This window comes from Xiphophorus hellerii, chromosome 15 (assembly GCF_003331165.1).
Source record: "Xiphophorus hellerii strain 12219 chromosome 15, Xiphophorus_hellerii-4.1, whole genome shotgun sequence".
Classification (NCBI taxonomy): domain Eukaryota; kingdom Metazoa; phylum Chordata; class Actinopteri; order Cyprinodontiformes; family Poeciliidae; genus Xiphophorus; species Xiphophorus hellerii.
In genome coordinates, this window is record NC_045686.1 from 5,680,299 (window position 1) to 5,705,117 (window position 24,819).

The 24,819-nt window shown below is 42.4% G+C and overlaps 1 protein-coding gene and 1 long non-coding RNA gene across 4 annotated transcripts; both read left to right on the forward strand.

Annotated features, from left to right (window-relative positions):
• Positions 1-224: 224 nt before the first annotated feature.
• pex7 (peroxisomal biogenesis factor 7) lies at positions 225-24,348 on the forward strand. Of its 3 annotated transcripts, none has more exons than XM_032584944.1 (12): positions 225-346; positions 5,736-5,856; positions 6,794-6,851; positions 7,689-7,839; positions 7,916-7,993; positions 8,076-8,184; positions 11,975-12,081; positions 12,225-12,338; positions 13,120-13,246; positions 13,324-13,379; positions 18,765-18,864; positions 23,044-24,348. In XM_032584944.1, the coding sequence occupies exons 1-12, from the start codon at positions 260-262 to the stop codon at positions 23,172-23,174; spliced, it is 1,239 nt and encodes a 412-aa protein (XP_032440835.1). In that variant the 5' UTR covers positions 225-259; the 3' UTR covers positions 23,175-24,348. The 3 variants fall into 3 exon arrangements, with proteins under 3 accessions (XP_032440835.1, XP_032440837.1, XP_032440836.1); XM_032584945.1 differs by lacking the exon at positions 225-346 and adding an exon at positions 4,716-4,882; XM_032584946.1 differs by lacking the exon at positions 13,120-13,246.
• On the forward strand, positions 18,859-21,193 carry LOC116733966 (uncharacterized). The gene is made up of 2 exons (XR_004342145.1): positions 18,859-18,952; positions 19,365-21,193. It is a non-coding gene; the product is annotated as an uncharacterized LOC116733966 (long non-coding RNA).
• Positions 24,349-24,819: the final 471 nt, after the last annotated feature.

Here is a 24,819-nt window from a genome sequence, read left to right on the forward strand (position 1 = left end):
TTATTTTGGGTTTGATTGAATAAAAGTGAAGATATTTCGTCTCTTCTCAGATCAGTCTTCATTTGAAAACACTTCCTGCCTTCAGTTGAGTTTTAATCTAGCAGTTTAAAGCAGATCTGAGTCCCCAATTTTGGTGAGTAGATTTTAATGTAAAAGTCGTAGTTTTGACCTATATTACTCCTGAGCTGCGGCCGCAGACGGCCCTCGCCCCCCACTTTGAACACCTCGGTGTTCTCTCTTCTCTTTCCGGATCATTCCGATGTTTTCCAGCCGGCTGTCGCTCCGCATTCCTCCTGTTATCTGTCTGGGCCTTATCAGGAGCGCCGCCCGTCTGGAGCGGAGGACGGTGAGTGTTTCTGGTCACCAGAACCAGAACCAGAACCGGGCTGATGCTCATGTCAGCAGGTTCTGCTCTGCCTTAGTCACACCTCAGCAAAACATTTCTTAACATTTGTTCCCTAAATCTGAGCCTAGAGTCAAAATCAAAAGTAAGACACTTTTGTTAATAGCAGAGCTAACTTTTAGCTTAGCGCTTAGCTTTGAATCATTTAGCTTAGCACTTAGCTTCCCCTAAATAAATTGTTCAGTTTCAGTTGGATAAAGTTCAACTTCTGTGTTTAAGTTTTGGTTATTAACGTTTCATGCTCTTATTTTGAAGTTTGTTTACACTGCAGTTCCAGTTCCTCTCCTTTTTTCTTTAAACAAACTTTATTGAGCAAATGGCAAAAATTTAGCAAACAAAGGAATGAGGTGAACGGAAGAACCATCAAACTTCGGTCACTGCAGGTAAAAAGAAATTCATTTTCCACCAAAACAACTCAGAAATTTAGCAGAAAAAACAACAAGGACATTTCTGAGTTAGAAAAGTAAAACATTTCTGAGAAAAAACTAATTTTGAGATTAACCTTTGAACTTTGCTAAAAGAAATGAGTATAAAAAATAAACTATTTTAGAAAAATTCCAGTATTTTTAGCTCAATCTCAGAAGATTTCTAGAAAAATTATGGACATTTGTGAGATTTAAAAGTTACAAATTTTCAACATTTGAACATTTTTAAAGTTTCAAAAGTTAAAATGTTCGAGTTTTTTACTCTTTTATTTTTCTGCTGTGGCCCTTCTACACAAAACATTTTAGCATTAGCTTTAGCTAAATACCACGGTGGTGTAGCATTTAGCGTTAGCAGCGCTAATGTTTATGATTAGCGCAGCTAATAGTTAGCAATGCTCACCATCGGTAACATATTTACAACAAGAATCATTCTTTATTTTATAAATTCAGTGTTTCTCAGCCGTCGACTCGTCTCGGCCGAAGCGGATCCGCCCTGAAGCAGAACCGAGGTCAGGTTCTGCCGGAGCGTGACCCGGCCCGCCGTGGGCTCCGCCGCGCGCTGTGCTAATGTTGACATTTGTGGCACTTTCTAAACGGAGGAGTGGGAAAGACACACACACACACACACACACACACACGCACACACACACCCACACACACACACACACACGGTCAGCTATCGCAGACTCCCCCAGTTCTCCCAGTTGTCCCAGTGCTTCAGCTTCAAAACGCTCTGCTGGGAAAATCCCGTCTATGATGTACAATAATTTTAGAGTGAATTTATTTTGAAATGTCAGGAGAAGAGCCAGCTGAACATGAGGTCAGTTGGTAAATCTTTAACTCTTCGGGATCAGCTGCATGTCACCAGAAATCCTCATTTTCTGCTCCGATGCTCAGCAGAGCGACAACAAACTCCTGGACTTCCTCTGGTTCCTCTGTTGGTCTCATCTGGCCACCGTCAGTCCACTTCATCGGACAAAACTTTGACTAAGCCACTGGTTAAAAACGGCACGAATCCAAATGAAGGTTTTTGTTTTTGATGTGCAGAAATGGAAACACATCTGAGTTTAACAGGAGGAAATGATCCAGAAATAGAAATTAAATCATTTTTCATTTATATCATAAAAAGTGTTTTTTTTCCATTAAATCCGTTTTTATTTCCATATTTTGACACATTTTTCTCCTAAAATGATTTAATCTCATGATGAATGCAGAATGCTAGTAGCCATCGTTAGCATTGTTGCAACAGAAAAAGCTTTGGGCAGTTGCCCAGGGCTGCATATGAGGGGGTTTTGAGGGGTCATAAGAAAAAGTAAAATAGAATATTTTCATCTCTTTGCTCAGCTAGAGGTTACTAAAGATACATTTAAGCTTTTAGCATTAACCTAATAAATATAAACCTGGAACATATCAAGAAACTGGTGAATAAAAGCCACAAGATTTTTTTCATTAAACAAAAAACAAGAAGAGAGTTTTCTAAATAAACTAAAGTTCTGCAAAGCTGGCAGTGCAGCAGCAGCCTCACTGCAGGCTGGTGATGTTCCCGCTGCACCGGGTCGACTCCGGAGATTTAGGTGTCTTTTTCCTGCCTGAGGGAAAAAAATCCTGGAAAATTTCCTTTGAAATCAGTCAGATACCAAACTGGAAGAATGAAGAACATGGAGACTGAATTCTCATTTCTACCAGAGTAAATGTTTAATATTTATGTTTATTATCAATTCAAAGTGACTAAAGATGAATTATTCTCAGGCTTTGCTACTTTTTCCACCAATCAGAACGCTCCTTTTTTATCATTTAGAAAATCTGGCATATAAAAAGTTTGCTGAAAATAAAAACATTTAAAAACAGACAGACATTGAGAAGCAGAATAATGATCTTTTATTCCAGTACCATCAGAACCTGAGGAGAAGCTGCTGTTTAAGGATCAGAACCTCAGCGACGGATCGGAGGGTGTTGGTGTGTTTCTGCGCTGAAAGACGGCTTTATTCCCCGGTTCTGCTCATTGTTTTCTGGACCGGTCAGCAGAGATCGCACAGAACGACAATCACCTTCAGACCTGATGGCCACAAACCGACGGAGGAGGCTTACCCAAGGTTATCTGCCTGATCTGACTGCAGCTGCTGTCCAATACAAAGTTCTGGAAATTAGACCCAAACAGCTTCATCACAGATGCATGATGGTCATTTCTATTGACGCCTGTTTCAGTTCCAACCCACCGCAGCATCAGTGTTGCAGCGCATGCAGTCAGATGCAAACCGGACACGCCGTCCAATGTGGTGGCCAATAAGACAAATCATCACAAATCCCGGACGAGCCCCCAGTTTATCATGAACCAGTCCACCGGCTATGACCAGCGGTGGGGACCGCTAGCTAAGAAGTTAGCAGTATTAACCCCAAAACACTAATCACAAGCTTCAGGTCTGCTAAAGTACTATAACAATATAGTATTCAGCTTAAACTAGTGCTAAGGTGCTAAACAATTAGTCCAAGTTAATGCTAAAGTGCTACTGCAAAATAGCAATTAGTGGACGCTAATGCTAAATGCTATCAATACAGTATTTAATGGAAACTAACCATAAAAAGTGTCATACCAGTTACTTTAACGGACTTCAAATTAGGAGCATGAATATAAACTTCTGATATAAACTTCTTGGAGAATTCCTAACAGTTTACAATCAAACTTTCAACAGATGTTGAACTTTATTCAACTGAAAGTTTATAAAACAGCCAAGAAGTTTAGCTCTTTAGAATTTATCTGGAGAAATGAAAGTAGGGGAAGCTAAATGCTCTTTGCTCTCTGAAAGTCGCCAGTAGCAGCCTCCGCCCGTCTCTCCCCTGGTTTTCCCAGGCCTTCGCTCCCAGGGTGGTTTGACCTGACTTTCTGCCCCGCGCTGCCCTCTTTCTGCCCCGCGCTGCAGGGACACAGCGTCTCATTGTAGCCGGGCCCACGCCGCTCCGCCGGCTCCAACATGGAGGTCAAGCAGCAGGACAGGAGTCACATCTGATGTTCAGGAGAGAAGCCTGGCTTTATTTTATTCTACTGGAAATAAAGTAATAAATAACAAACAGAATCTTTGCAGAAGGGAGAAGCTGCAGCCAATCTGTTGTGCTGACATGAATCCACCTCAGCTTTCTGTAAACTGGACTCTTCAGCTGCTACTGCATGAACAACATCCGTATTTATGGGGTTTTAGGTCCCAACAAAGATTTATAAATGTGTTTCATTCAAGGAAACTTCCCCTTTCAGCTGAATTTAGTGGAAAAGACATAAAAACAACTTTTCATCCTGTTTATGATGAATAAATGTACTCTCTCTTACTGTTGGCCAGCAGGTGAAACTAAAACAATCATTAAACCTCAAATCAACTTTTCTTTGGCAGATAAACTCTCTAAATCTGTTGTTTGGGGTTCTTTCTTCATCCTTCTGTACAAATTGTAACATTTTGGTGTAAATTTGTTTTATATAATTGTAACAATAATAATTTATTATTTACATGTGTATTTAAAATTAAAACATTTCAGCTAACTATCTACCTATTATGTAAATTTAACATTTTGTTTATGTTTATGTTTTCAGGAGGATTGCGGCTCTTTTGGCCTGACAGTTTTCTGAAAAGTCAGACTTTAGTGTCGGTGTTCTGATGTATTTCCCAGTTGGATAACTGCAAATTAATTAAACTTGATGCCTCAAAATACACAACAGAGAAAAATAATAGAAAAACACTAAATAACAGACTAATTAATAATCAGTTCTTTGTCTAATAGAATGAAAATTTGTATTTATTGCTGGAGCTCTGCAGAGCTTCTGGGTTATTTTTTGGTGAAACAACACCATCTAGTGGTAGAAAGAGGGATCGTCCTAAATGTCTCATCCGGGTTATCAAGTCAGCTGATCAAAACACGGAAGTGTTTTCAGCTGTGCAGCTTTTGGAGGAGTGAGTGGAGAATGTGAGGAGCAGAGGATCTGCTTACATGTGGAAAACCTTCTTTTTGTTCATTTTTAAACGGTTTTCATCAAAGTTTAACGGTTAAAAGCGACGCTGGAGCGGAACCGGTGAGTTCGGACGGACTTGGGATTTTTTCTGGTATCAAACGCAGTTCAGTTAATTATTGGTTATTTAAGATTAACGTTAGAAACAGAAACCTGAGTCTCGAATGATTTCAGCTGAAAAAAAGTCATTAACGTGTTTGCAGTGTATTTTCTGCGCAGCCGCAGTAAACTCAGCTTTGGGATCTGAAATCCAACAAATGGGACAAAAATAACGGATTAAATAATTCTGCATTTTTCTTCTAGCATTATTTACTGTAGAGATTTATTAAAATTTTTATCGTATGTAAATATTTATCATCTAATCGTTTATGTTTTCTTAAAATACAGTTTGTTATTTGCTGTATTTGGTTTTTAAAAGTGTATTTTGCCAAAAATTGTATATTTATATGTCATCATATTTTTATTTTTAAAAACTGTTTACAAATTAATTTTGTATTCTGAATTCCTACTATCCAGTTGCCTCTTTCTGTGTTGAGGAAGAAATAAATAAATAAAAACATTGTAAATTGACTAAGATTGAATAAAAAAATATGAAAAAGGTTTAATTCTGATATATTACTTGGGTAATTTTCTCAAAATATATTGTGGAAAAAACATGTTGAATAACACAAAAATAAGTATATGGATAAAAAACTAACAATAAAAATAAACTTTATTAATAAATTATTGCAGTTAAAAATTAAAAGCAAATTAAATGGACAGGGACACGGATGGTGAGTGAAATTGTATTGTTTTTTATCTCAGGTTATTTATAACCAGCTTGTTTATCACGTTGGCCACATTTTCTGTAAATTAATTATTGATCCTTCAGAATATTTCTATATTTTTCCTTTGAACTTTAATGTCTCCTCTGCAGTATCTGATGACGACGATGAAGGTGTTTCGCTGTCCTGGTCGCCATGGTTACGCTGTGGAGGCTTCGCCATTCCTCCCTAACCGACTGGCCTGCGCGGCGTCCCAGTACTACGGAATAACTGGTCAGTGTGGAGAGACGGAAACATCAGGAACCAGCGGATGACGGTTCATACCGAAATAAATCGCAGCAACAAAATATAAAATTTATCAGTCAGAGCCACAAAACAGAACCTGGTTTTCCACTTCCTGGAAAAGATTCACATGAAATATAATCAGAGAGAAATGACCTCAACAAATATTTAAGATTAGATAATAATGAATGTTATTTTAATGAAAAGAAAGAATATAAAAAATGCTGAATTAAAATACAAAATTCAGTGTAAATCAGATTTGGTAAATAATATCAGTAAAAATAGTAGAAATGAGAAAAATAAAAATAAATCTAAAGCATATATAAAAACTGTCAAACTCAAAATTAATAGTAAAATAAATTAATGAACACATGAGTAAAATTACATTAAAAATGCAGATTACGGGCGTGCCGTGGTGGCGTAGGGGTTAGCACGGCCCACATTTGGAGGCCTCAAGTCCTCGACGCGGCTGTCGCGGGTTCGATTCCCGGACCCGGCGACGTTTACCGCATGTCTTCCCCCCTCTCCTTCCCCCTTTCCTGTCAGCCTACTTCATGAAAAGGGACTCTAGAGCCCACAAAAAGACCCCCTGGAGGGGTTAAAAAAAAAAAAAAAATGCAGATTACAACATTAATGAGAATAATAATAATAATAATTGTTAATATAATGAAGAATAGAAAGTTACTGCAGAAGGTAAGATAATTTCTAGATGACTCAATATGACTGATTTCCTAATAAAATAAAAAATGAAATATTTTAAATGAATATTTAAAAAAATAAGAAAACAAAATCTAAATAAAACTAAATAATTATTAATTAAATGAGTAAAAGACCTAAATGTATAAGAAATAAGTAAATTAAGGGAGTATATGAATGAATATAAATAAATAAACTCTTTATAATAATATTAATATGAATGTCTCTGCAGGTTCTGGATCTCTGTTTGTTCTGGATCAGACTGAAATTGGGATTGTTTTAGTGAGAAGGTAAAGTTTCTGGATGCTTCATTTTTTATTTTTACCACAAACAGGAAGTGCAGATGTGTCCAGATTCGGGTTAGGATGTGTAAAACTCTTAGACTGCTCTAAGGTGGCGAAACGCTGAAAACACACAGAATGAATGATGCAAAATTCAAAACACACCAAGAAAACATTTGAATGCAACACAAAAACGCTGCAACCACAGGAAACAGAAGCAAAAGGGAAAACAAGCTACATAAAGCAGAAGACCTCCAGGCCACCAGGGGGAGCCTGGAGTCGGCCATATTAGCTACGTAAATATGCTGCTGCTCTCTACGATTGTAAAAACCATGAAGCATAGAAAACCTTTTCCTTCTTCCACTCAACTTTCTTCTGGAATCTCGTCGTTCCTGAGTTTGTAGTTCCAGATGAAGCGGTCGGCTCCCCCTGCTGGTCTGGAGGACTAACGTCTGTGGAGTCCGTTTGGAGCGTTTTATTCTTGCTGATGTTTTTGTTTCTGTTTCCTGTTCTGGTGCGTTTTAATGTTAGCTGCAGTTTGGTTCCTTTCAGCCACCGTAGTTTCACTTCCTGCTGACAAACTTTTATGATCAGAGTCTCTGGAGGATTTCCAGAGATTTTATTGCACTTGTGCTGCTTGTCACACTCTCTCTCTCTGTGTGTGTGTGTCTCTGTGTGTGTGTGTGTGTGTGTGTCTCTGTCTCTCTCGCTGTGTGTGTGTCTCTGTGTGTGTGTGTGTCTCTCTCTCTCTCACTCTGTGTGTGTGTGTGTATGTGTGTGTCTCTCTCTCTCGCTGTGTGTGTGTCACTCTGTGTGTGTCTCTGTGTGTGTGTGTGTGTGTCTCAGCTGGCAGTGGGGTGACGGTCTCTTCGATGTTGCGTGGAGTGAAGCTAACGAACACGTTTTGGTGGCTGGAGGTGGAGACGGCAGCCTGCAGCTTTGGGACTCAGCCAATCAGAACGCTCCGCTGAAAGTGGCCAAGGAGCACACACAGGAGGTACGACACACACACACACACACACACACACACACACACACGCACCCCACTGTGACTGACCGGTGTGTGTGTAAAGGTGTACTCTGTGGACTGGAGTCAGACCAGAGCAGAGAACCTGATCGCCTCCGGATCCTGGGACCGCTCCGTTAAAGTGGTGAGGCTCCGCCCCTTTATTTGAGGCTCCGCCATCATTTCACAGTGGCTCCGCCCATAACGCTCCTCTCTCTCTCCTGAAGTGGGACCAGAACCTCGGTCGCTCCCTGGCCACGCTCAGGGGTCACGAAGGGGTCGTCTACAGCTCCATCTGGTCTCCTCACATCCCAGGATGCATTGCTTCAGCCTCAGGTCAGCCGCCGCTCTCATTCTCCGTCAGAAATCCCAGAATTCCCAGCATTCAGCTGTGAAGGCTGATGGTTCAGCTTAGAGTTTGTTAGCAGCTTTTGGCCACAGGGGGGCGCCGCTGCAGCGTGAAAGTAAATCCGTCTGATCTGACAGAAAATGGGCTTAAATATTTTTCACTCATGAAATCTGAAAAGTGTGGCGTGCTCAGCTCTAGTTCAGGTTTCAGTGATTTTAGGCTTTTAGGTTTTCTATTTTTAGCGCAGAATTCAGATCCAACCGGGTCGTCAGAGCTAAACTGGACCCGGTTCTGCTGTGGAAAGTCCCGGCCGGGCCTGAGGGATCCTGGCCCAATGGACCGGTCTGCTCAGCCGGGTCGCGTTCTGATCCGACAGGTCTACGTTATTTATTCAGAAAAAAGTTGGATTTAAAAAAAAATTTCACCGTTCTTTTTTTTTTTTTTCAACATTTTACTTCTATCGTGACTTTTTAAACATTTAAGGAAAATATATTAATTTGCTCCTTTTTCTGATTTTTGTTATTTTTCTACTTTTTTAATGTGATCAAAAATACTTTGAAAAACTGACTTTCATTATTTCCTTCATTTCTATTTGCATTTTTTTATTTATTTGTTTACTATTTTTTCTTTATTTATTTTGAAGAACAGCATTATTTCTATTTTTTCTGTTTTTGTTTTTAATATATTTTTTATTTGTTTAGTTTATTTTCCTTTTTTGTAAAACTTTTTTTTCTCTTTCTTGTTTTGAACTTTCATTTTTCTTTTAAATCTGTTGCTCAGCAACCAGTCGGGTTCAGTCGGATTCTGTTGGGTCAAAGTGGTGGGTTCTGGTCCGGTCGGGCTGGTTCTGTTTTGGACCTTTGAACCAGCTGGTGCTGCAGCAGAACCCTGAAGCCCGGCGGCTCTTTGTGGACCCGACTCCGGCCGGTTCTGGCTCAGTTGAAACAGCGTCACATGGGTCTCTGGTCCCAACAGAACCGACCGCAGCTCACGAGACGGCCAGTGACCCGGTTCCTCACAAGCGCTGCTTTGTTTCTGAGCTTTTAGTCTCAGTTCTACCAGGAAAATGTCCCGGCTGAGTATTAAGTGTGATGTCATGGCTACATGTAGCGAAGGTTAGCATGTAGCGTCAGCTGCTAGCTAAACGTGGATCAGTGAGTCATCGTTCCACTACATGCCAACACAGTGTTTGGCTGAGGCTAACGCTAAATGCTAGTCACGAACATTCATTTTGCTTGTGGAAGTGATTCTGTGTGACTGAGCTTTCAGGTTTCAGGATTGTTGAGTTTTGCTAACTCTGCTGCTGCTTTAGCCTGATTGGCTGCAGTAGAGCTTCTGTCAGAAAACTTACCGGACAGATTATAAACTGTTTACTGTGGAACTACAGCAATGCATTCTGGGTAGAGGATAATACCCTCAGATATTGTTTCATGTTTGTCTTCTTCTCTACTGTTGGCACATTTTCACACTGAAAACATGTGAAAATGTTTTTTTACCGTCTGCATGGATTCATCAGTTTAAAACAGGGGTGTCAAACTCCAGTCCTCGAGGGCCGCTGTCCTGCAACTTTTATATGTGCCTCTGCTGTACCACACCTGAATAGAATAATTAGGTCATCAAGGCTCTGGAGAACTGATCTACACAAGGAGGAGGTAATTAAGCCATTTCATTACAGTGTTTTGTACCTGTGGCACATCTAAAAACTGCAGGATAGTGGCCCTCGAGGACTGGAGTTTGACACCTGTGGTTTAAAACCTAAAATCTGTCAAATTCTCCAGATTCATTTTCAGTGAAAGCATCTGGAGCTGCGTGTGTTTTCAGTCCCTGGATTAAACTCATCTCAGCAGCTGTTGGCGGTTTTGTTGCTGTGATTGTTGTGATGCCGCCCGCGCAGCGCGGCGGTTCGCTCCGTAACGATGCTGCGGCGGATTAGAAGTGAAGGTGGCTGCGCTGCGCCGCGGCTGGCAGCTTCCTGCTCACCTACACACTCGCTGCCATCCGCCTCAACGCCGCTCAGCTAATGAGATAAAGGCTGTTTCAAAACATGCAGATGAAAAAGAAGCGGGGATTATCTGCAGGAGAACAGGCGGATCAGGTGGGAGCTGCTCTGATTGGTCAGGATGATCGTCAGCCAATCAGAGCATCTCTGTGTGGGACGACTCTATGCTCATATTTAATCTGTTTGCTCTTTTTGCCTTTAATCCATTTAGATCAGATTAAGCAGAATTTAAACGCCTTGCAAAACATCATGAGTTTCAGCACAGCGGACTGAGGCCAGAAGGTCAAAGGTCAAAGATCTCCTCTGGCTCTACGGCCGTTCTGAGCATGTGCAGCACTTCAGAGATCGAGACTTGAGTCTGCTGAGCTTCCTGTTGCCAGACGGCTAACGGGAAGCGCACACACCTCCAAACTGCACCCATCCCAGCTGTTCTGGTTGCTAGGCGACTGAGGGAGGGGGCGGGGCTTCCAGGCTGCTTTTTAAAACACAAACACCAAACGTGATTATATCAACTAAGTCAGCAGCATTTTCAATTCCAAACATTTTTGCTGCCAAGTTCATGAATAATTAGATAATTATCATTTTAATCAACCATCAGCAAAGAGTTTCAGGAAGAACTGAAACATGGAGCTCCTTTAGAAATGTGGACATTAGCGCTAGCTGCTACATGTTAGCATCAAGATGCTACTTCAGTTTAGGCTAACTCCTTTTAGCACAACTTGAACACAACAACAGTCTTTTCCAGCGTCCAATCAGATCAATTAGAAGCAGAAATGAACCCAGAGAAGAAGAAGCTTCATGGCTGCTGTTAGCGATGTAGCTTTAGCATCTCTGGTTCCAACAACGAGAACGCACCGCTAACCTCAGAGCCACCAAACGCCGCCTCAGCAAAAACAGCTGGAGGAAACGATTCTCCAGAGACGTGTGTGTGTGGGCGTGTGTGTGTGTGTTGTACGGTTCAAAACCGTCTCACATCAGTGATGATGAAAGAAGCTGCTGATGCAGCAGTGATAGCAGGTTTAACAGAGGACTTACACACACACACCCACACACGCCCACACACACACACACACACACACACACACACACACACCCAGGCCTGGTTACCGGTGGTTAGCGGTTTAGTCGTGTTCTCCGCTGCGGCTCGTTCTCCCAGCGGTGTCTCTGTGCGAGTGAGGAAGAGGAGGAGGAGGAAGAGTGACTGTAATGTTTAATCTGATGTTTGTTTTTGCTCTTTAATCTCCTCTGTGCAGCAAATGATCAGAAACTGATTAGTGCGGCTGACTGAAGCTGCTGAGAGTCTGGGTTGTTCTGATGATGGAGTTTCTAACATGGCGCCGCCTCAGGACTTCCTGCCGTCGCCACGTTTAGCTTTTAGCTCTCAGGTCACGTTTTGGCCAACCGAACATTTAGAAATAAAAACCATCAAACTTTCAGAAATCGACTCAAGTGAAGCTTTTTGAGGTTTTATTCAATGTTCAGCTGATAGTTTAGTAATGCAGCGAAGCCCACCGACCCGTAACCAGTGGCAACGGTTTGGGGTCAGATGGGTTCATAAAACCAGACGAAGTTTTCATCCTTCAGTCTGAGAAACTTTAAAACTTCCTGCTCCCCGAGTTGCTGGAGGTGAAAGGTTTAATCTCAGCTCTGACGTCATCAGGTTGGATTATCCTGGAGGAAGTTTGAGGAGGAATTAATAATCTGTAATCCTGCATCGTGCTATCACTTTGGCTGTCCTGACGCAGTGCATGCTGGGTAAAACCTGCGTCTGCTTCCAGGCGACGGGACGCTCAGAGTCTGGGATGTGAAGGCCGCTGCGTGCCGATTGGCTGTTCCTGCTCACAAAGCAGAGATCCTGAGCTGCGATTGGTGCAAATACGACCAGGTGGGTCAGGCACGACTAATCGATCACAGAACTCGGTTTGGTCACTGATCAGAGTTCAACCTGCTTTCATTTTCACCTGAAATTAACAGCAAAGTTAGAATAAAAATGATTTTTTAAATCAGATTATTTTAATCTGTCTGCAGAATCTGGTGGCTACAGGATCAGTGGACTGCAGCGTGTGTGTGTGGGACCTGAGGAACGTCACACAGCCCGTCAGTCAGCTGCTGGGACACAGCTACGCCATCCGCAGGGTCAAGGTGCACACACACACACCCACACACACACACACACACACACCCACACACACACACACACACACACACAGATCTGTCCCTCTCCATCCCGCTGCCTCAAACTGAGAAACAGTCTGTTGGTCCTGACAGCATCAAAGCTCCCTCTTTAATGGCCCAAATAGGAATACACACATTAGCCTGTGTGTGTGTGTGTGTGTGTGTGTGGATAAACTCTGTTTTTACTGCAGAAGCTAAATTCCGGTTATCAGCCGTTTAGCTGGAGTTGTGCTCCTGTAGCAGCGCTTGTCGCAGCTCATTCTGGGGGCAGACAGACATCACCAATCGATGAGACGATTCAGCACAAAGAAATCTTCTTCTTCTGACTCGGCAGGACTGAACTTCCTCCTCAGCATTTCATCACTTCTGGTTTCAAATCTAACAAATTAAGGAAGTTTATCATTTTATTTCCTTTAATTAAAATAACTTTAAAACTTACTGGCAGCTGGTGATAAAACTCTGAATTACATTTTCCTTTTATTTGTTGAATTATTTTATTTTCTTATTTATTTTTCCATTTAATTCTTATTATGTCTAAGCTATAATTTACTCTGGTTAATGGGTCGGTTCTGGTGGTTCTGCTGGGTCTCATTGACCAACTCATGGGGATCGGACCCGAAACAGATTAAACACAGAACGGTTCAGAAGGTCCGGATCAGCGGAGCAACCAAAAGGTTCTGTCAGCGTTTCTGAACTGGACTGGGTTCAATGAGCAGAACCGCTGAGTCGGCTCTGTCCTCTGGATCAGAACCGTCCTGCTGCTACTTGCCTCAGAACCGACCGACCCAGAAACCTCTCAGGCCGAAGCTCCTCAAACGTTCTCCATGTTTCTGAAGAAATCATCCAGGTTCTGCTCCGGGTCCGGTCAGATCCAGGTCTCTGCTCCAGAACCAGGAGATCCTGCCGGTTCTGCCGATCCCGCCTCTAATCCCGCCTCTGGTTCTCTCCGCAGTTCTCCCCGTTCAGTCGGACCGTTCTGGCCTCCTGCTCCTACGACTTCACCGTCCGGTAAGTTCTGGACCGGTTCTGATTCGGTTTTACCATACCATACCATACCAACTTTATTTATAAAGCACTTTAAAACAACCACAGCTGATACAAAGTGCTGTACATCAAGACACAACATAACAATAAAAAAAAACATAAAATAAAAACTTACAGTTTAAAAACAAAAACATACAATTTAAAACTAGATCCCGCTAGAGTTGAAAGCCAAATAAAATAGATGGGTTTTAAGACGAGCTTTAAAAGTGGACAGTGAAGGGGCCACTTTTTCTTTCAGACGGTTTTAGACGTCTGAAAGAACCGCAGCCTCTAAACCCGGGGTGTCCAACATGTGGCCCGGGGGCCATTTACGGCCCTTGAGAGGATTTTGTTTGGTGAAGCAAAAACGGTAAAAATGTTTCCCAGAGACGGACTGAAGTTCTGTTTCTGTTCTGGATCTTTATGATGAACCGGTTTCACAAAAACTGTAAACTAGCAAATAAACAAATTTTTACTTTTTAATTTCACAAAAGTGGTTTTCAGAGAGCCGAGCGTGAAAACATGGCGGCTCCAGAATATTCATCTTTTTATTGGATTATGGACTGAGGAAGAGGAGGAGGGAGTCTTCATCAGAGGAGCGATGATGATGATGATGTTGAATGATGATGATGATGATGATGGAGTGTGGGATGAAGATGAATCATTTCTGGCTCTGGGAAAATATCCAGAATAATAGAAAAATTCAAAACATATTAAATAATCCAGGATAAGTGGAGATTAATTTATATTTCCTTGATAATCTGCATAAAACTGGAGTTAAAACTTTATTCTATTCAGTTAATTATTATTTACATTTATGCAACGTTAAAAACATTTTAAAATGTCTCAAAATCAAAATTAAATTTGAGAATTTATTCCATGAAGAAATTATACTGAACAAAATCTAAACATGTGAAATATTGTTGCTATGTGGCGTCAACAGCTGATGTTTTATTGTTTAATAGTAATATTTCTCTTCAAGACGAAACAAAATAAATATTTAAAAAATACTTATTTAATTTGGGAGCTTATTTTGTCAATTACAATTTTTTAATTTTGTTTCTTGACAAATTATATTAATAATAGTAAATATAATCATTAACATTAATTAATAATATTTGTTATTATTAGTTAATGTTAATGAATTTTTTTCACTCTTGAATTAAATGAATAAAATCATTTAATTTATTTCCAGATTTCTATTTTCAGTCTTTGTTTCTTGAGAAATAAAAAGATAATAAGAGAAAACTCCGCCCTCTTTTGAATATGGAAACATGAACTAACGTTAAATAATAAAAGCAATTATTTTACTTTTATTATTTAACTTTAGTTCAGCTTTATATGTGAAATATATTAATATAAAATCCAGTGTCAGCTGGAGAAGTTAAGCTTATTGATCTCTGATGATCAGTTTTCTCCGTCCTGCAGGTTAAATCATTTCAGCGTCATTGAAATAATTAAAGCTTTAATTGTTTGATTATGATGAGTAAACTGATAAAATGGCCGCCATGCTGGTGGTTTCATGTTTGCTCTAATGATTATTTCTGCTTGTTAACATTAATTTCCTGTGTAACAGTCTCAGTGACTGACGCAGAAGAGCCGCCCTCTCGGCTCACGGGTTCATGTTTTCTCTGGTTTAGATTTCACCAAACGTCCATGAAGTTTCATTCTGCTCCAGTCTGCAGAGAACAAAGACGTTTTGTAATAAAGTTACATTAAAGTTAATTTAATTTGCCATTAATGCGGCGCCGTAACGGCACTTTAGACCCGATTCAGACTGAGGGGTCGCCATGGGTTCTCCAGGCTGGTTGAAGGTTTCTCTGATGGGTTTCATCTGTTCCACTGATCTCTGACACATTGAGGCGTTCCTGAAGTGAAGGGATGAACAGGCGCGTGACCCGGTACCGAACGGTTCTGTCCAGGTTACAGAACCGTTGGATGTAACAACCAGAATGTGGCTGGTCTCTGAAAACAGTGGACTAAAGTTCCTGAAGGTCGTGGAGAGTCTTCAGCGGCCGAACGTCCTTAGTGATGATACGCTGGCTACCGGTTGAATCGGTCCGTTCAGCTTTGTCCTCGTCTCTCATTCAGAGGATCGGCCAGGCTGAGCGCTCAGGGTTCAGGAGAACATCTTCCCTTCAAAATAAAAGGAGGTTTCTCCACTTTTCTGACACCCATCGAACGTCTGAATGGTTCTGCAGCAGAACGGTTCTTTGAGGAAAAGCCAAAGCACACCAGACCCGATCTGGCATCAAACCGACAGAAATCTAGTCTGATGAGGTACACAACAGTTAGATCACGTTAAAGTCAGGAGGATCTCGTTGACCGTTAGCCATTCCCTCTGAGGTCTACTTTCAATGAAACTACGCAGGAACCTGACAGGAAGTGAGGCGGTGTCCAAGTAAAACTCATCTGATTTGGATGAAAATACAAACTAGAATCTTTTACTCAAAAACTCAGTGAACTTCGTCAGGGTGAGATCGTCGGACGGTGATCTGGTTCCAGCAGGTTTGAGTTTTACGGCCGGATGGTTTCTGGTACAAACTCTCGTGAAAACTCGACCCCATGAGTCTTTGGGTCTGTTGAGGAACCTCCGAGTCGGATCCTGTACGTCAGAGGAAAGGGGAGAGTTTTGGTCTGAAGACTGATTTCTGTCTGAACATCTAAATATCCCAAAGATGAGACAGTTTGACCTGTAAAAACAGGATGTTAGGCTCAACGTGGGACTCCAGAGGACCTGCTCGCTCTTCTGACTGTTGGTCCAAACGTTACAGTTTGGCTGCTTGGAAACAAACTTCATGATGGATGTAGATCATCCGCTGAACGCTTGTGATGTTTCCTTTGAACAAACCATGGTGTTTGCTTTAGATAATCGTTTCCCTGCCGTTGTGTGAGTTTGTGCTCGTCTGCATTAATTTCCTGCCTAAGCTATAATCATAACAGCCTGCAGACACGTCGTCCCTAAATATTCCATGGAATTGCTGATTGTTTTCTCAGCCGTCGGTCTTTAGATCTCGGTCCGCATGCAGGTCCTGTCTGCTGTGACTGAACAGGTTTCATGTTAACGGCACAAAGCGGCGGCTGAATGGACGGTTCCACTGAATGAAACACAAAAGATGTTAAATAATTACCTGGAATCTGCAAACAAAAGAGACTTTTAGTTCCCAACCTGGACTCATTAAACCTCCTTTCACATCATTTAATCACAGCTTCTGCGTCTCCATGTTCCCTTCCACTATAATCCTTACTCCACTAAATATTATAGTTGTGCCTTCACTCCACATTTAACATCCCTGCAGCCAAATTACTGCTGGATATGGATATCAACAATATGATCACATATCATGACTAGAGATATCCATGGCTGGGTTTCTCTCCTGGATCTGTTGCCTTCATTTGGTCAGCAGTTGTTAGTCTGTAGGGTTGGTTTGGTGGTTTAATGGTTTACTAGTCCATTAAACTAGTCCTCCGTGTTAGTTTGGGTGGAGTGGGTCAGATGGTCGGTCGGTCGATCTGAGCCTGCTGGTGGAAAATGTTTTGCTTTCTGTGCAGTCGTCCCTCCAGCCCAGTGAATCTCGGGCGTTGCTCAGTAGGGCAGCGATGAACGCTGCAGTGGCTCCATGCTGCAGGTCGTTATCGTTCCTCTGAAGCGCTGAGCGGCGCTACGACAGAAACGCTTTGGTATTTATGGCCACTGCATCCATTAAGCCAGAAAACTGATCAGCACTTTGGTTATTAAGTCTGAGGGTCTGTTAGCGGCACGTTGCTGCTCTAAGGAAAACACACCAACAACCAGACATCAACTCTCTGATTGATGGATGAAAACTAACTAGTAGCTACTAACTAGTAGCGCCTGAGCTGTCGGTCCACTTTAACTACGTCACCATTTATTGGAATAAAACCATTTCTAATGTTGCTGAGCTAAAAAAATGGGTTGAGATTTTACACCAACGAGTCAATCAGTCAGTGAGGAAAACCTCTCAGAGCCACACACACTCATCTGTGTGTGTGTTGGTGGGTGTGTGTGTGTGTGGTGGTTCCAGAATTAATACTGCACTAATGGAGCCCATTGAAACCTGCAGCCCCCCCCTCTGGTCCGAAAATGATTTAATTGCATTTGCAAAGTGGATGAGTCTGGAGGGAGTGTTTGCTGCGTCAGGACACACACACACACACACACACACACACACACACACACACACACACACACACACACACACACAGTCGCTCTCTGTCAGGACCAGGAAGAGAAACGGTCTTTCAATTAGCCTGATTGGCTTCCTGAGCTGCTGCTTCGTTGCCTCTCTACTCTCACGTCTCATAACCAGGTTTGGTGGACCATCGTCTTCCCCTCCGTGTCTCCTGGTCCATGTCTCGTGCTCCGTGTCCCTCCATGTCTCCTGGTCGGTGTCCCTCCGTGTCTCCTGGTCCGTGTCTCCTGCTCCGTGTCTCGTGCTCCGTGTCCCTCCATGTCTCCTGGTCCGTGTCCCTCCATGTCTCCTGGTCGGTGTCCCTCCGTGTCTCCTGGTCTGTGTCTCGTGCTCCGTGTCCCTCTGTGTCTCCTGGTCCGTGTCTCCTGGTCCGTGTCCCTCCGTGTCTCCTGGTCCGTGTCTCGTGCTCCGTGTCCCTCCGTGTCTCCTGCTCCGTGTCTCGTGCTCCGTGTCCCTCCGTGTCTCCTGGTCCGTGTCTCGTGCTCCGTGTCCCTCCGTGTCTCGTGCTCCGTGTCCCTCCGTGTCTCCTTGTCTGTGTCCCTCCAGCCCGTTTCTGCTGCTCAGCCTCTATAATTCATCTGCGCTGTGACGTCATTATTATGTTGTAGGTTTTGTTGAGAATAAATAATTCTGTGTTTTCCTCTTTTAGATACCTGCATGCTGATACACACACACTCTCACACACACTCTCACACACACGGAGCACAAAGCTAAGGTTAAAGGAAATGCCTCACTAGCCTCTTTGGGTGTAGCTTCAGTAGAAGCTAATAAAGAGGATTGTAAACTGTTAACAAGCTAATGCTAATGGGCTAGCGTTGTATTTTGGTCTTAATAAATGAAATTCATAAATTCAACTCTCCGACTCTCCTTCAGCCTCATACATCAAGAGCCTAATGGAGAACGGATAATCTTCTTCAGTTTCATAAAACAACCAGAGAATCTGAATTGTGTCAAACCAGAAAAAGCTTTTGCTCATCAGAACCAGTAGAACCAGCAGAACACAAATCATCAGGAAATCTGCAGTTATTCTCCTGTTTCTACATCAGAGTCTGGATTTTTCCAGAACTTATCGATTGGCCCTGCAGATTAAACTTCCTGGAGGTTTCCCAGGTTCTTCCTGCTCCTCCTCTCGTTTCACGGTTTGTGTTTTTGTCCTCAGGTTCTGGGACTTCGGCAGACGTCTGCCTCTCCTGGACACAGTGGAGCATCATTCAGAGTTTGTCTGTGGATTGGACTTCAACCTCCACATCCCCCACCAGGTGATCCGTTTATCCCACTCATCCTCTTCACTTCCTGTTGTCGACCAACTAAAACACTCAACCTATCTACCTTCATATAGTAAATTAAGTTTCCATTTCCGTCACTCTCCTCTTCTCGCTGTTTGGACTTTTCTTCCTTATTGCTCTGTAATAATAACTGATAGTGATAATAATCACTCATCCCTCTCTATGACCCTGCAGGGTCAAGGTCAGGGTCAGGCAGTTTTTCATCCGTCTTTATGATCTTTGGGGAATAGAGTTTGTTGGGGAACCTGAGACGTTTTATCCAGTAGGTTGTTGCTTGGTAACCAAAGACTCAGTGAGACAGTAGATGCTACACAGCTAGCTTAGCTAGCCTTGAGCGGCTAAAGCCTTTCTTCTGCCTACGTCTCCCAGAGTGCCGTGCGGTTCTCCATCAGAGTTCAGTGTAATTATTGAATATTCTATCAGACATGTTTCTATGTTTTCTATGCACATTGGTCACGTTTCTCTAACAATAGATATTGTTATTGTTTCATCACCCAGCCCTAAATATCCCACTCATCATCCTCCTCATCCTCCTCCTCTTCCTCATCCATCCAGTCTGACTTCTGTATCTTCCAGCCTGTAAATCTCTAAAATCGCAGCTGTTTCATGTCCCAACAGCATGAATGAAGTGAACTAAACGGTTCGGATCATCGGGAGTTTCCCTGATGTGGGAACATCCTTCCTGTCAGCGCTCCGCTCTGAGATAACAGAGTGTGTGTGTGTGTGTGTGTGTGTGGGTCCGGTCCAGGCCGTCGGGTCAGTCTGAGCTCAGAGTCTCACCATCAGGCGACGCAGATCAGCCTGGATCAAAACCAGCGTTTTATTGATCTGATGGCAGGTTTCCATTTTTGAGAAGCTGAATTTCAGGTTTTCTTTGAAATCCAGCAGATTTCAGAAACGAGTTTCACTTCTGGAGCAGATGAACCTTCAGCCACAGCGCTGAGCAGCAGCAGCACGCTAGCATCACGGCTAACTTCCTCCTGATGATGATGATGATGATGATGATGATGAGCTGCATGTAGGTGAAGGGAAGAGATTCTACCTGAGCTTTTTAAAGAAGCTCATTTCCATAAACCTGACAGGAAGTTCAGACGGATGGTTAATCTCATCTTCATCTTTAGCTTCGTCTTTAGCTCTGACTGAAATCCTGGCCGGGGTTTATGTTGTTTCCAGCTGTTTTTTACCTTCATGTTTTCTCCTGTGACTCTGAATATGAATTCAAACTGGAGTTTTAAATGAAGCCAGCAGTTTGACGCCGATATACTGCGGGAATGTTCTGAACCATTAGTTGTTTTTAATTAGTGTTTTTCTTTTTTTCTTGTAATCATTGGGAGACATTAAAGGTCTGTGTGGCTTTGAGCTCCTTCATCCCTCCGTCTGCGTCGCATTCTGCTGCAGCCTTGGCTTCGTGAGCGCTTGTTAAAGTCGATGACAGAAGAGCCTTCCTGTCCTGAGGCTGAGTCACCGCACTGCTGCTCCAGTCCTGAGAACACTTTCAGCTCCTTTCTGAGCTGGAGGTGGAACTGGAGTACAACCAGCAGGCCCGGCGGTATGGGCGAGAATTGGGCGTGTTGGGGGGCATTGGAGGGCATTGGAGGGCATTACCCACCCACAGAATCAGCCCCTGGACTGGAAGCTGTTTGTTGTTTTTACCTTAAAATGCCAACTCTCTGATTTTCCTATATCGGTTTGATACAGCAGCGGCTTCCGCACTTCCCATATCTGAGCCTTCTGTCACTTTTTTTCAGCAGTTAAAACTTTAATCCGTTGTTAACACGTAACCTGTTCTTCCGAGCCGCCTTTAACGCAACATGAGTGCTATGACGCTCGCGCTGAGTTTATACCTGTGCGGCAGAAGGAGACCTGCTGCTGCTGCGCAGAGCTGCTCAAGTGTGTTAGAATCATGGCAGCGAAACGCAAAGAACTTTACAGTTTTTCTCCCAAACTAACCGACTGAGTTCAGTAAAGCTGCTGGATGCAGCTAATATTAGCTAAAAGATGACTAGCTAATGATAGCTAAAAGATGACTAGCTAATGATAGCTAAAAGATGACTAGCTAATGTTAGCTAAAAGATGACTAGCTAATGTTAGCTAAAAGATGACTAGCTAATGTTAGCTAAAAGATGATTAACTAACACCAGTACAGCGCCTTGCGCTTGCTAACTAGCAGTCTGTAGGCTACTGGTGTTTATGTTCTGAAGTGGGAAGTACTTGTTACTTTCACTTGAGTAACAAGTACTTGGAAAAAAGTATTTATAAAAGTAGTTTTATTGCACTGTTCCTTTTTCTTTTACTTGAGTCGTATTATTGTTGCTACGTAGATTCATTTTGCCCCCGTCAGACTCGTCTGGAGCCGGGGCTGACAACCAGTATGACCAACATTATGACTGGAACTGGTCATCCTGGCACCCAAACACTTTAAAGAAATCTTTATCCAAACCCATGGTTAGCATACAGTTAGCGACAGATGGGACAGCTAGCATGAACTCAGCATATTACACGGCGCTGAAGCTAACTTAGATTTAGCCGAAGGCGATTCCACCGAATCCTTCACACATTTTATTAGCTGCAATCTTTAAATCTTTGTGATTTATGAAGACATTAATATGACCTTTAACAAACCAAATATCATGTTCTTCAGATGATTCCCAACCGCTTTATTCATGAATCACCCTGAATACAGTTAGTGTGGTTTAAGTCACTTCCATGGTTACAGTATAAACGGTGTGTCTGCTTCACCGTTTTAAACGCCTCCAGGCTACAAAGTTTTTACTCTGAAGAAGCTCCAGTCACAAAAACAACAAAAACATTTATTCCAAAATAAAATCAGAGCAGATTTTTTCCCTGCAGCTGGAAACACGAACAGAATAAATAAAGCCGAAGGTAACGGTGGCTGAGCCGAAGCAGCAGCAGGATTAAAGGTTGGTTACAGGATGAAAGCTGCAGCCAGCTAAAGCTAATGAGGCTCTTTTTGATGGAAACTCGCTCACCGTCCGACCTGCCGCTGGGCCCGGACGGCCGCTTCCAGCAGAACATTCAGTCCATCTAACAGAACCAGAACAGAAAGCAGATAAACATCACAGCAGCTTTTAGCTGCAGGCGGCATCTGTCTGCTGATCGTCACAAGCTGACGCTGGCAGCACACTTATCACCGAACAATAAACAATAAAAACTCTGAATTACACATTTATCACTGCAGTGACAAACGGCAGAAGCTCCAGACAAACTGAAGAGTGGCAGAAAAACGTCTGAATACAGATTTTAATTCAGATTTTTCTTGTCATCCAACCTTACTGCAAGCGGAAAGCTAGCCGTGCTAACATAACGCGCTACATTAGTTCAGCTAATGCTAACGCTATACCAACCGGGTCAGCACCTGTTCCTGAGCTGGCCGAACAGAATCTATTCCACCGTTCATCCTCCTCGGTCTCCATCTGATCCGGTCCGGACCAGTTCTGCTAAAGATGACCTTTGACCTGACCCTTCAAAGCCACATAAAGTGGGTTCCAGCGTGGTTCTTCTCCCAGCTGCAGAACATTTCCAGGACCAGAGACTAAAGTCTCGGATCAGGGAAACTCATCCAGGCTTTAGTTTCTCTTTAGTGGCTTTGATTCCTGCAGCAGCGCCTTCACAGGTCTGATTGACAACCCAACGGTCCAGAACGCTGCTGCTGGAGTTCTGACTAGAACCAGGAGGATAGAGACACCACCTGGTTCTACACCATCTAGTTCTACATCACCCAGTAGTTTATAAATTACTGAAAGGATTAAAGATTTGCTGCTGGATCAACCTTCTGGTTCTGGTTCTGCTATGCATCAGAACCAGAACCAAACATGTAGAAGCAGCATTCAGCTTCTATTCACCACAGATCTGGAACAAACTTCCAGAAAACTGAAGACAGTCGAAACCCTGAGTTCCTTTAAATCCAGACTGAACCCAGCTGGTTGGAGCTGATTTAGAAACATAATCAATGAAACAATAATCAATAATCTGATGTACAACAACAACAAAATGTTTCTGTTTCTATGATTTTGTATATTTGTGTTTATGATGTAAATCATTTTTAACTGCCTTGCTGCTGAAAGGTGTTATACAAATAAAATTTTATTGATTGATTGATTGATTAGTAACTGCAGCTGTTTGGTTCTGCAGGTGGTGGATTGTTCCTGGGACGAGACGGTGAAGATCTACTCACCTTCCTGCCTCACTGCAGCATCATAACACACACACACAGAGACACACACATCCTAACACACACACAGAGAGAGACACACACACACTAACACACACACACATCCTAGCACACACACACACACACACACAGAGACACACATCCTAACACACACACCGCTGGGCATCGTCAGGATAGTGGGCGGTTCTTCCGGCTGGATTTGAGCTCCAATTGGCTGATTGAACTCTGAGTTCATCGTGAAATATAATCATAAAGTGTCTTATGTAAATGATGTTTATAATGTAATAAATATTTTCTTTATCATCCAGCCGTTTCAGCAGCAGAACCTCCAAACCGTTTGGTAACTAAACCCTAAATCCATTTAGGATTCAGACAAACTGAATAGTTTGTATGTTTCTGTGCAAATTGTGTGATTGCAAGTGTCTCAGTGCTGCCCTCAGGGTTGCATGGTGGTACTGCAGCTGAATTTTCCTATTGGTTCCAGCGTTCCAGCCCTGTGATTGGCTATAAAACCCCCTCACTCTGACGTGCCCCCTGGTGGCCAGTCAGGAGGTGGAACAACGAACACGGTGAGCGTTGATCAACAGCGTTGCCGTGTGATTTATTAGCAACGTTGACTGGAGCTGTTTGCTGCTGAACTCACTAGATTTGTTTCTAGTCACGTTTTTGAAAAGTTAACAGATTTGTTGTGAATCACTTTTACTGCTGTACAGTGAGACGGTGAATTAAACGGACTACATGGAGACATTATTATTATTATTATTATTATTATTATTATTGCCATCAGTTTTCAATGTTTTTGTTAAGAAATAAAAACATCCTCCATATTTTAGATTTCTTATTTTATCTTCCAGTTTGTCTCTGATGTCTGATGAAGAAACATTTTCACATTTAGTTGAAATTAAAAAGTATTTGAAGAGTAAATGTGAGTGAACCCGGAGCGCTCAGGTTTGTAATGGTTCCTGATCTTTTCTGTTCCTGAGGCCTGATGACCCGCCGGATGTGGGCGGGGCTTCCCGCCTGCCGCCCTGAAAACTGATTTTCTGATGAAATAATTCAATTAAAAAGATTTCCCCGCCTGTTGGGAGCTCAGCTCAACCTGAACAGGAATCATTGTTAACATTCATCCCGAGAGAAAACAGAACTTCAGCTCTGAATACATTCAGTTTGTTTAAAATGACGGCAGATGAATAAATCCAGAAACGTTCAGGAACCAGAAGGAAATCTGCTTTTAAAAATGAAAATAAACTATAAAAAGCGACTTTTATTTGAAGTGATTAGTGTTTTTAGCAATTATTTCATATTTTATTCTATTTATCTTGTTTTATTTAACTTTTCAGTCTTTTTATAAAATCGATTGTCTTTTAGTTTTTATTTGATTTATTATAATTTTATTTATTGCTCTTCATCTTTGTGTTGTCTTATTTTATTAAAGTTTCATTTTATATAATATTTTTGTTCATTCCGTTTGAATTTCACTCTTTTGGTCTTTTATTATTAAGCAGCCGTGTTGGACAGTAGTTTTATTAGTGTTTTATCAAATCATCAGATTTGTTTCCTGGGAGGTTTTGGCGTCTTTAGAAACCGCAGCAGCAGCAGCTCGGAGTTCCTGGGAAGTTTTTCCGTGGATGTGAGGAGTTTGGCCCCCGTGGAGGAGCTCCGGGCTCCGGGCTCCGGCTCCCCCTCCCCCCCGCTGCGGTAAAATCTCCTGAGTGGTTGCGGTTCCTCCCGCTCCG

What these genes read in the sequence shown, in the direction of transcription:
- pex7 (XM_032584944.1), top strand. Translation starts at nt 260, where the DNA reads ATGTTTTCCAGCCGGCTGTCGCTCCGCATTCCTCCTGTTATCTGTCTG. An exon ending in CCGGGTCCGGTCAGATCCAG is followed by an intron (nt 13,247 to 13,323) that starts GTCTCTGCTCCA and finishes TTCTCTCCGCAG; the next exon opens with TTCTCCCCGTTCAGTCGGAC. An exon ending in ACCTCCACATCCCCCACCAG is followed by an intron (nt 18,865 to 23,043) that starts GTGATCCGTTTA and finishes TTGGTTCTGCAG; the next exon opens with GTGGTGGATTGTTCCTGGGA.